Source organism: Emydura macquarii, unplaced genomic scaffold (assembly GCF_026122565.2).
Source record: "Emydura macquarii macquarii isolate MOO-44397 ecotype Brisbane River unplaced genomic scaffold, CSIRO-AGI_Emac_v2 contig_3295, whole genome shotgun sequence".
In the NCBI taxonomy this organism is placed as follows: Eukaryota; Metazoa; Chordata; order Testudines; family Chelidae; genus Emydura; species Emydura macquarii.
This window is the reverse complement of record NW_027133432.1, coordinates 2,228,243-2,240,364: the sequence shown is the minus strand read 5'-3', so window position 1 is coordinate 2,240,364 and position 12,122 is coordinate 2,228,243. Positions and strand designations below refer to the sequence as shown.

The following is a 12,122-nucleotide window of genomic DNA, read 5'->3' as shown; positions in this document are numbered from 1 at the left end:
TCATTTGATTGAAGAGGAGGGGGAAAAATACCTGCCCATTAACTCTAACACTGCCTTGAAGGCCTGTGCAAAGAAAATGTTCCTCCAACAAATACGGAGGTGTTCCGACAGGTTAGTAATCCCCAAGAGACAATAATGAGTTGGTTGGAAATAAATGAGTTTTATTATAAACACAGGAGTAATATAGATTTTTAACTAGTTATACTCATCTAAACAAACAATTAACTATAAAATATAGACTAATATAAAAGGACATAAAAACAATTAAGCACAAAACATAAACTGATATAAGAAAGTATTAAACAGGCAACTAACTATAAAGACCTAAACTAATATTGAACAGACAGGGGTTCCCTGACGGGGAATCAAACCCTGGTCTCCCACATAGCAGACAGGGACACTTACCACTATGCTATACAGACAATTAGTTGCTTACACGAAACAGAAAGGGGTTACACAGACGGTTAACTACAAAGCACAGAGGCAGAGACAGACAGAATGCTTTCACACAGAGACTTCACACAAACAATGAGTTAATTACAGGGCACAGAAGGGGGGTCACACAGACGGTTAACTGCAAGGCACAAACAGGCAGTTAACTGCAAAGTACAGAAGGCTTTTACACAGACACACAGAGACTTCACACAGACAGTTAATTGCAAGACACAAACGGGCAGTTAAACAGACAACGTAGCTGTAAAATACAGACTGATAGTTAACTTCTCACCAGACTAATATCCACAGCATTATTCGATTCGGCCGGCAAAACACGTGGGAAGGGGAAGACGTGAGCGGGGAGAATTGGGACCAGATGATCAGGCTGGTTTCGATGAGACTCTCCGCTGGGGCTTGGGAAAGACCCCCTTTTATAAAAACTATGGGCTATGTGCCAGCACCGGAATGGCCGGGGGACACTTGCAGTTAGTTCAGTTTCCTGGTAAGTTTCGTTTCCCATGGCCAGTTTCATTTCCCATGTATGACATGGGAGCCGATCCTTTGGCTGGCTGCCCTAATAAGGTCAGGTCGTGGGTTGACTGTTAGCCCGAATGGATGGGGGGGAGGGAGGGGGGGGCGCGGCGGCGAAGGTTGGCCATCTGCAGGAATTGAGCTGCAACAGGAGGTTGCTATAAAATGGCTGATCTGGACATCTGCAGTCCATGCTGCTACACATAGATGTCTTCGGGCCATTAAATTATAAACCATAGCTCTTGGCACAAAACTTAAGAGTCGAAAGAGAAGACAAATACAAAGAAAGTCGCTAAATGAACTTTTTTAAAGTACTGACATCAAGTCATTTCTCCACTGTCTAGGAGGCTACCTTTCCAAACAAGAAAGGTTCTTGCAAAGGAGATGAATGTTAGAGGCCAGTAGAAATGCAGTAGCTGTTTGGTAACATTAAGAAAGAAGACTGGAATCTGCACCGTCTTTGGGAAGGAATGTCCTTTCTTTAAGGGATTATGGGAACTTTTACAAAAGTGGTGATTACCACAATATCATTGGTAATTAGTATTGGTTTCTGGTTGCACCCAAATTGTACTAGTTGCTATACAAGTAGACAGACACATTGCCTATCCCAAAGATACTATATTATTAAAAAAAAAAAAAAAAAAACCAGCAAAGAGAAAAGAATCTCGTAATTAAAATACTGGACTGAGACTCAGATCTGTGTTCAGTTCCCACTTCTGCCACATACAGTTATTAGCTGTCACTCATGCAGGGAGTAATAGGGTATTGGACCTCTGGGAAGACAGATGCATCCTACTGAGCCTGTTACAGCCCTTGGGCCCTTTAAAACTAGGAGCTGTAGTTGTAGGTCACATGCTTCATCCTAGTCATGTATCCTATAAGAAATTTCATATAGGGACTTCCTGCTCCTTCAGCAAAAGAGCAGACAGGAGCATCACAGAGGAAAGGAGGACTCTGGAGGGATATATCTTCACCTATCAGAAAGAAGGTCCAGAATAGGAGATACCTGCGAAGTACAGAAGCTGGCTGTTGTGAAGCGTCAGCTAGAGAAGGTTGTGAATCCCTAAAAGAAAGACTAAGCTAACACCATGAGGAGTTTGGAGATCTTTTGGTTGCTTTGTTTTAAATCTTTTTCTAAGTTAATAAAGGAACATCCTGAACAAAGGAACTGGAACAGTGAAGTTGTTTGAAGCATGATCTCATCTAGCTAGTGTATTAGCCCACGAGTTTACAGTCACAAACTCTGTGCCTTGGTTCTCTGCTTGTAAATTGACAATGATAATACTCTCTCCCTTTCTCTGTATTAGCTTTTTGGATTGTAAGCTCTTTGAAGCAGGGACTTTTCTTACTATGTATTTGCACAGTGACTAGCAGATGCAAGTCCCAATCTTGTTTGGGGACCAGTAGGAATGACTAATACTAATTAAAAATAACAATGACGACAGAGGATGGGGAAAGGTGAACAAACAAATAAGGTACCCAGGTAATATAAAATTCAATTACCTTATTATAAAGGTGTACAGACAGTCCCTTTTTTCTTTTATCCTATCTATGTGCTATCATCATATTTACATAGTAACTAGAGAGCAAACTTTGCTCATGGAGATCAGACACTGAGCTGCATTTGTTGAACCTCTAAAAGATAAACGAGGGATTCAATCATTAAAACAAGGTTGGCAGACCAAGGAAGATAGCTTTTTTGCACTGCAGAACGAAGAGGGCTGAAAACTGCCTGGAGGCAGGAGGGAAATAGTGGAATCACATAAAGAACAGAATCAAGTCTTGTTTTGATGGATAAAATATCCAGGTCCCGCCTATGGTTGGATATACAGAAGCTCATATTTTATATTTTAATATATATTTTTTTATATATATATATATATATATATATATATATATATAGAGAGAGAGAGAGAGAGAGAGAGAGAGAGAGAGAGAGAGAGAGAGAGAGAGAGAGAGAGAGAGAGAGAGAGAGAGAGAGCGCGCGCTCACTGTCAGAATAATGAATCTGGATGTGAAAGAAGTACTAATTTCTTTATGGCACTACTGCACGTAGGGTGAAGCAGGGGTGAAATGGCATACAAATAGCGTGTACGTGATAAATTTCAGAACATCCATGCTACATAAAATTGTGAGGAAAATGCTTTTGAACAATAAGTTTCTCATTAGGTTATAGTAAAATTATAAACAGGATTAAAAAAACCCACATTAGCTGTTACAACATTTCAGTACAATATGAATTCAATCTATAACCAGTCAGTCCAAATCCCACCCCCCAAACAGTTATTAAACTTTCTGTAACTGTTCTTCGAGATGTGTTGCTCATGTCCATTCCAATGTAGGTGTGCGCGCACCATGTGCACTGTCATTGGAAGCTTTTTCCTAGTGGTAACTACTGGGTCAGCTGGAGTCCCCCGGAGTGGTGCCCTCATGGCACGGTATATAGGCAGCTGCCGATCCGCCACTCCCTCAGTTCCTTCTTGCCAGCTATTCCAACAGGGACAGGTGGGTGGGTTTTGGAATGAGCAACATCTCCAAAAACGGTTACGGAAAGGTTAGTAACCATTTTTTCTTTGAGTGCTTGCTCATGTCCATTCCAATGTAGGTGATTCCCAAGCCATTAGTTAGGGGGTGGGTGAGTTTCGTTTTGATACAGACTGGAGCACTGCTTCGCTCTTAGCTTGCTGCGTGATGGCATAGTGTGCAGTAAACCTGTGTGTGGATGGAGGACCAAGTCCCTGCTTCACACATGTCCAGAATTGGACCTGTGCCACAAAAGCCATTACTGAAGCTTGCGACCTCGTGGAGTGTGCTGTTAGGTGAGGAGGTGATACCTTTGCCAAATCATAGCTCGTTCGTATGCATGATGTGATCCATGAAGAGATTCTCTGAGCAGAGACTGCATCTTCTTTCATTCTGTCTGCAATTGCTAAAAAGAGTTGAGTGGTCTTTCTAAAAGGTTTTTTATGTAGAAAGCCAGGGCAACCCTGACATCTAGAGAATGAAGCCTATGCTCTTCCCGGTAGCGTGCGGTTTAGGATAAAGTACTGGGAGAAATATGTCCTGGCTACTATGAAAATACGAGACCACTTTAGGGAGGAAGGATGGATGTGATCAAAGTTGTACTTTGTCCTTTAAGAAAATGGTATGTTGCTGTTTGGAGGTACGGACTTTGATCTAATACCTTTTAGCCAAAGTAATGGTCACTAAAAAGGCTACTTTCCAAGATAGATGGAGCAAGGAGCATGTCGCCATAGGCTCGAACACAGGTTTCCATGAGTCTTGACAGCACCAGATAGCAGTTCCGAGGAGGCAAGGGTTGACACACCTGAGGGTATAAGCCAGGAGTTTTCAAACTGGGGGTCGAGACCCCTCAAGGGGTCACGAGGTTATTATAGGGGGGGTCACAAGCTGTCAGCCTCTACACATGCTGTGAATGGCTGACAGCCAGAACCCTACAGAGATGAGAGGCCGGAGAGCAGTGGCTGCTGACCAGGTGTTCTGAAGGCATCGCCGCCCCCAGCAGCAATGCAGAAATAAGAGTGGCATGTCAAGGGGGGGGTCATCGCTTTTTGCGGGGAGTCATCATAGCCTGAAATATTTTCAAAGGGGGTCCCAGAAAAAAAAGTTTGAGAACCCGTGGTATAAGTGCTCCCTCTCCTTCAGGAACTGGGAGCAAACTAGGTTCGAGAACACTGATCGGCCATTTAACAGCAGATGGAAAGCCGAAATCACAGCCAAGTGAACCCATATGGACAAGACCTTCATTCTTCAGGTGGAGCAAATAATCTAGGCTAAGGGGCAAGGAGGTCTCATTTGGATGACCCCTTTCCATGATGCCCACAATGTAAACATCTTCCACTTCACCAAATATGCTGTTTTGGTTGACGGCTTCCTGCTGTTCTAAGGATGGCTGCATTCGCACCGAGTAGATCCTGCTCTGCCTCACTCAACTACAAAGTTTCTATGCTGTCAGATGCAGCGACATGAGGTTCAGGTGGAACAGGCAGCCATGCTCCTGCAAGATCAGGTCCAGGAACAAGGAGAGGCTGATAGGCTTGTCTACTGGCGGGTGTAGGAGGATCGAGAACCAATGTTGTCACAGCCATGCCAGGGCTATGAGGATCATCCTTGCTTTGTTCCTCCTGACCTTGAGCAATAGCCTGTGGATCAGGGCTGTGGGAGGGAAAGCATGAAGCAAACTCCCTTCCCAAAGGAAGAAAAAGGCATCCGAGAGGGTTCCCAGGCTGTGACCCAGGCATGAGCAGAACTGGAAATGTTTTCTGCTGAGCCTGGTTGCAAACAAGTCTACTTTGGAAAACCTCCACCTTTGGAAAATAACATTCAAGACATCTGGGTGAATGGAACACTCATTATGGTTGACAAAGGATCTGCTTAAGTGGTCTGCCATCTTGTTCTGCAAGCTTGGTAGGTAAAACACCTCCAGGTGAATGGACTGGACTATGCAGTAATCACACAGACTCAGTGCTTCCTAGCACAAGGGAGAAGAGTGGGCTCTACCTTATTTGTTTATATAAAATATTGCTGTTGTATTGCCCTTGAATACGGATATGCATTTGCTCTGCAAGTGGGATGAAACACCTAGCAAGCTAGGTGCACTGCTCTCAACTCCCTGACATTGATGTGCAGGATCAGTTTGTCTGGTGAACAGAGGCCCTGAGTCTTGAGGGGCCCCATCTGAGGCACTGGTGACTAGCGACATCGAAAAGACTGGCATGATAAAGGGGACACCCTACATACCATGTTCCAGTCCTGCCACCTTTTTAGAGCAAGGACAACTGCTAGAGGACTTGTGATCACCTTGTCTAATGGGTGACAGTCTAGTATATATACAGACACCAGCCAGGATTGGAAGGATCGCACCCTGAGCCGGCCATGCTGCACCACACAGGTACAAGAGGTACAAGCCCTTGCTGTGGTGATGGGAAAGGTTCTTAGACAATTTATGAGAGCTTCAATGGCTCTGAAATGACTCTCTGGGAGGCAGGCTCTGGCCTGTGTCAAGTTGGGGACCGCCCCAATAAATTCTATCCTCTGTACTGGCAAGAATATTGACTTCTGCTGGTTTATTAGGTGCCCCCAATTCAAGAAAGTGGACTGAACGAGTTTTACGTGCCTTTCCACCAGTTCCCTGGAACAGCCTTTGATTAGCCAATTGTCCAGGCATGGATAAACCGGTACTCCTGCTTTCCTGAGGAAAGCTTCCACTACTGCCATGAACTTTATGAATATTCTCAGAGCCACCAACAGGCTGAAAGATAACACCATGAATTGATAATGGTTGTGGCCTACGATGAATTGGAGGTATTTCCTGTGGCCTCAGAATATCACTGTGTGAAAATATACATCCTTCAAATGGAGGATTGCATACCAGTCCCCTGGATCTAGGAAAGGGATGATTGAGGATAGGGAGACCATGCGAAACTTCAGTTTCTTCGTTAACTTGTTGAGGTTTTGCAGATCTAGTATAGCCCTGAGGTCCCTCTTGGACTTCAGGATCAGGCAGTAGCACGAGTAGAACCCCGCGCTTCTTAGTTCCATAGGAACCTACTCCACAGCTCCCATCCTTAGAAGCGACTACCTTCTGGATTAGAAGTCTCTCGAAAGAAGGGTCCCCAAAGAGGGATGGTGAGGGAAGGAGGAGAAGAAATAAACTGAAGGGTGTATCCCAATTCTACTGTGCAGAGCATCCAGTGGTCTGAGGTGACATTGACTCATGCCTGGTAAAAGTGGGATAAACAGTTCCCAAATGTAGGGGTAAAATCCAGGTTCTGGTCTGGTGTGTTACTACCGAGTGCACCTTCAAACGTTCTGCCTAGGGCCTGATGAAGAGTTATGGGAGTGCCTCCTTCTAAAGTCCTTATTTTGACATCTGCCAAAGTCCTGTCTCTGCTGGTTCTGTGGTGGGTAGAAATGGCCCAAAGGCTGAGGCTTGAAGTGCTTTCGAGATAGGGTTGGAGTGTGGAGGCCCAGAGACTTTACAGTGGTGTGGGAGTCAAACTGTGCTGGATCGCAGTACCCCGTTCCTTGCTGCGGCACCGATATATGGCTGAGAATCCCAGGCAGAGCCGTATGGGTCAGAAAGGAGGATGTATTGAGCAGGCCAGAAATATGTGGCTGTAACTCAGGGACCTGTCCCGCCAGCATGACCTCCCACCCATTGGCAGATGGCACCTCAGTGCCCAATGTGGGCACTGTGGACAACCAAGGCTTTCTAAGGCTTCTACACAGGTCGCTCACACTCAGTGCCCTCTGAGGTGAGAGCACTCCTTCCCCATGGGGAAGGGGTTCAGTTCCAGGGGCGGAGGTGGCAGAGGCCCATGATATCCCCGTAGGGGGCCATCTGCGCCAGCAGAAGTGCAGGACCCTGGGACAATCCTAGCCACCTCCTCCTCTTCTCCAGACGAAGCAGTAGCTGGTACATCCATAGCACCGGTGCAGGACGACTACAAAGCTCATCAGGAGCTTTCACAGAGGATGGCTCAAAACCTCAGCCTTAAGGTAGAGGACTCTAACTGAGTAAATGCTCAATCTAATTAACTATTTACACTCTATTAACTGACTATTTGCATCTATTTACAGGAAAATAACCACCAAGGAGTATTGCTTGCAAAGCAAGAGATGAACAACATTCCAGTGACCGTCACTGATGGAAAGAATGAACTGAGGGGGTGGCAGTTGTTTATTAACCACGCCATAAGGGCGCCAACCAGCAGATACCACTAGGAAAAAAGCTTCTGACGATAGAGCATGAGACGTGCACATAGCTACATTGGAATGGACATGAGCAAGCACTTGAAAAAGAATAAAAATGCATTGCTGAAGCTTTTGGAAGATATAGCAACTATATAAGGGATAGTGAATCCTTTTGGCACCAGGAAACTATGGGAAAGTTTTTTTTGTTTGTTTGTTTTTGGGAAGCATCCAGTTGAGACTTCTGATACTGGGGAAGTAGTACATCTTTCCCTTTTGTTTTTTAGGCAGAGGCAACTTTACATTTAGGGAGGTGGTGTTTGAATTTCTTCTTTTTTCCTCCAAACCCAAACCTTGAATGCAACCAGTTGCACATTTCATCCCAATCTAGTATCTGATGCTACATCCAAATAGGTCTAAATATTCCAGTTTGATATTTCTGCTAAAATGATAAGCATTAATGCAGTTGACTTTTAAATTTGTTAGGTTTCAGAGTCAATACAAAAACGGAGATAAAAGGGGAACTTTACACCTTTGAGAACCATTACAGGTTGTTTGTATACTCAGAGCACTGAATTTACATTTGTTTCACAATTTAAAAGGTTATCTTTGTAACTAAAAGAGCCAGAATATTTTTTTAAAACAAAGACAAATTCTGGATGAAAATTACATAACAATCAGAAAGAGCACTTCTATAGCAGTTTGTGGCTATAGAATATTGTACATGGGCCCCTGGCCATTAGGTAGCTTTGGATGAAATATTTGCTATTGAAATCATTTACGTATCGATGGAGAAGAACGTTGTTAAGATTTTGTCAGTTATTTTCAGTAAAAATCATGGACAGGCAATACACAAAAATTCACGGAAACCATTACTTGTCTGAGACTTTTACTAAAAATAACAGGGCAGCAGCTAGGAGCTGCCCAGGGGGAAGGAGGAGGCGCAGCTGGGAGGAGAGGGGGGCAGGTGCAGTTGCTGGGAGCTAGGGTGGTCCAGGCTGGGGTCCCACCCGTGGCTTGGAGTTGTGGGGTCACCCTACTGTGGCTGTGAGCTCCAGGGATCCCAGCCGTCAGCTGCTGCAGGTGGTGGGGGGCCCAAAGCTCAGAGCCACCATGGGAGGTGGAAGAATCCCAGGATCTGACATCCTCCTGCTGCCCGTGGCTCGGAGCTCCAGTCTGAGGTCCCTCTGTGGTGGCTCAGAGCTGGGGAGTCTCCTCACCACCCCTCATGGCTGGGGGCAGTGGGATTCCTCCACCGCCCACAGCAACTGGGAGCTGTGGGATTCCTCTGTGATGGCTAAGATCTCCAGGTACCTCTATGGGTGCTGGGGACCCTGGAACTCAGACGCCATGGACAGTGGAAAGACCCTGGAGCTCTGAGGGTTCCCCCACTGCCTACCCTGGCTCCAAGCCACAGGATGCCCCTGCCGCCTGCCCCAGCTGACAGCAGCAGGTGGGGTCATTGTCACTGCCAGAGGCTCGGAGCTGCGGGACCTCTGTCGCCAGCCACGGGGCTCGGAGCTGGGGATCCCCACAGCTGCTGACAGCTGCCACCCCCCGAGGGCTCTGCAGCCCCCAGAAGCTGACAGCTTCTGTCCCACAGCCCAACGTCATGGGGTGGAAGCCGTTAAGGCTAATTTAATGGAGGTCTCTAGAAGTCACAGAATCAGTGACTTCTATGATAAAGTCTTATCCCTAGACTTTATTAACCAAATTACTTCTTTAGAAGCTTCATAAAATTTGTTTCATCATTTGTCCATTACCAAAGCTGACTGCTCTGCCTAAATGCTCTGTGGCATGTCTCATTACATCCTTATTATAAAGTTCTTTTCCATTTACAGTTCTAAGATGCATTCTGGGTTTTCACTGAAGCACAGTCAGTCAATCTGTGGAACTCCTTGCTAGAGGATGTTTTGAAGGACAAGACTATGAATGGGGTTCAAAAAAAGAACTACGTAAGTTCATAGAGGATAGGTCCATCAATGGTTATTAGCCAGGACAGGAAGGAATTACTGTTTGCCAGAGGCTGGGAATGGTTGACGGGATGGACCACTTGATGATTACCTGTTATATTCGTCCCCTCTGAGCACCTGGCATTGGCCACTGTCTGAAGATGGGATACCTGGCTAGATGGACCATTGGTCTGACACAGCATGGCCGTTCTTATGGTCTTTTAAAATACCACTAATTTCTACCTACTTGGAGCATGTTGTGAAAGACCAGAATGAGTTATGCTTTTAACTAAATAAAATATCGGAATGTTCCAAAACGCTTAACGTTATGTACAACTACAAGGAGTAATTTGACTTTAAGGGTTACTTTACAAAAAACAACCTACCGCTAAATCAAGAGTGCCAACATATACGATCATAGGATCTTTCAAATAGGATTTTGCAAGGCGGCGAACACCATCTGGCCAAGTAGCACTGGTGGGAGGGAAGAAAAACATATTTTAAAAGTGCAAAAAGTCTCCAATATACTCCATTCATCCCTCTCCCACCCCCAATACGTTCCAGCAAGGTCTTACACCCTCAATAGTGGTCATGCCTATGTACTAACCTTAACAAGAAAAATCAGAATTGCTCATTTATGAGCATAAATCCAATTAATTTGGTATTACTGAAACCTGGTGGGATGATTTATATAACTGGAATGTTAAAGTCAATGGTTATAACTTACTTAGGAAGGAGTGAATGGACAAATAGGGAGGGGGAGTGGCACTCTGTCAAAAATGGCATTCCCTGTTTCTGAGTCACTGATAACTCAAAAGAAAATGATCTTGAAGATTTATAGATCAATAACAGATAAAACTGTCCAACTATCCGGATATCTTTTTTTTGGTTTGATAAATGTAATACTGTTGACATAATATACTTAGAATTTTATAAGGCATTTGACTTGGTACCGTATGACATTTTGATTAAAAACTAGAAAGACAAAATTAACATGGCACACATGAAATGGATTAAAAGCTGGCTAACAGTCTCAAAATGTAATCATAAAAGGGAAATCGAGTATGTTTCTAATGTAGGCCCCAGCATTGTGATGTAGGCCTGAACCAGAGCAGGGCCGGACCATAGACACGTATTTGAAGCTTAAGGGTTAATTCTCACACTAAGAAAGAACAAAACTAGGCATTACAGATAGGAATGTTCTGGACACATTGATTGATTGTTCATGCCACCCCAGGCTCCACTATGATAACTGACTGCTTGAACATATGAATCGGAACATCCTGCCTAAACATTTTGTGATTTAACATTTATGACACATTGGGGCCCTGTTTGTGAACATCTACGTATGAATGTTGGGAACATCCTGAAATCTAATTGTGATAATTTACAAGTGAAGTAAAGTGCCCAATGCATATCAGGAATGTGGTTGATGTGTAAATCATGGGGCAATGAGAGGACAAATAAGATTTCTTTTATTTCCTTTTAATAAAATCGGTATTAATAACATTAATATAGGTATACAAATTTTATTATATTAGTAAGTATAAAATAATATACCAATGAAATAAAATAAAAATATAATAATTTTTAATAAATATGAATAATGAGTGAATGCAGTCTGAGTCTGCTGAGATTAGACGGCAAGGAGTAATTGCTGAGGTAATGGTTCTTGGCCTCCAAGGGCAGGAGGGAAAGAAGATGCTTTTGTTTGAAGAACTTGTACAACCCAGATGGCCGAAGATCAAGATAACCCCAGAAAACGGGAGTTAACACCCAAGGACAGGAACAAGACAAAATGTAAAACAGGAATAAAAGAATAATGGAAAAGCTGTCACACTTGCGATATCCAACGTAATTGACGATTATATCAACCAAATGACTATATAACATGACAAAATCCATAGACACAAATAGGAATAAATAAATATAAAAATAAAATAAAATAAAATAAAACTAGACTTTGGGCTCATTCTGCAAACCCCAAGGAGCATCGTGTCGTGACCTGGCTCCATCTTCGTGTATGAGTCACCTGGCCAGTGATTCAGCTCAAGTAACACAGAAGCTGGTAATTATATCCCTCCTGCAGAACTGTGTGCATGTGTATGTGGAAGTGTGTTTCAGACAATTGTTTTTTCAAATATTTTCTGTATTCATAATAAATGCGGCATACTGCCTTGTCCCCTGAATAAGATCCTTTTTATTTCATAAGTGTAAAAATTCTATGCTTGGTTCTAAGCTATTTAATTCTTGTCAATGACCTGCAAGAAAACAAAATCATCACTGATAACAGTTGTAGATGAGGCAAAAACTAGAGGAGTGATAAAAAATAAATAAGACAAGTCACTGATAAAGAGCAATCTGGGCTGCTTGGAAAGCTGGGCTCAAGCAAACAGTATGTTTTAATATGGCTAAATGTAAATGTATACATCCAGGAACATACTTACAGGATGGGGAACTTTATCCTGGGAAGCAATAACTTGAAAAAGA

The 12,122-nt window shown here is 43.7% G+C and overlaps 1 protein-coding gene across 1 annotated transcript in view; it reads right to left on the bottom strand.

The window, feature by feature from the left end:
* The window catches only part of DDX43 (DEAD-box helicase 43), a 61,924-nt gene that overhangs the window by 26,184 nt on the left and 23,618 nt on the right, over nt 1-12,122 (bottom strand). The window contains exon 11 of the mRNA XM_067532619.1: nt 10,019-10,106. Coding sequence (XP_067388720.1) covers nt 10,019-10,106 — 88 coding nt within the window. The remainder of the gene's footprint in view (nt 1-10,018; nt 10,107-12,122) is intronic.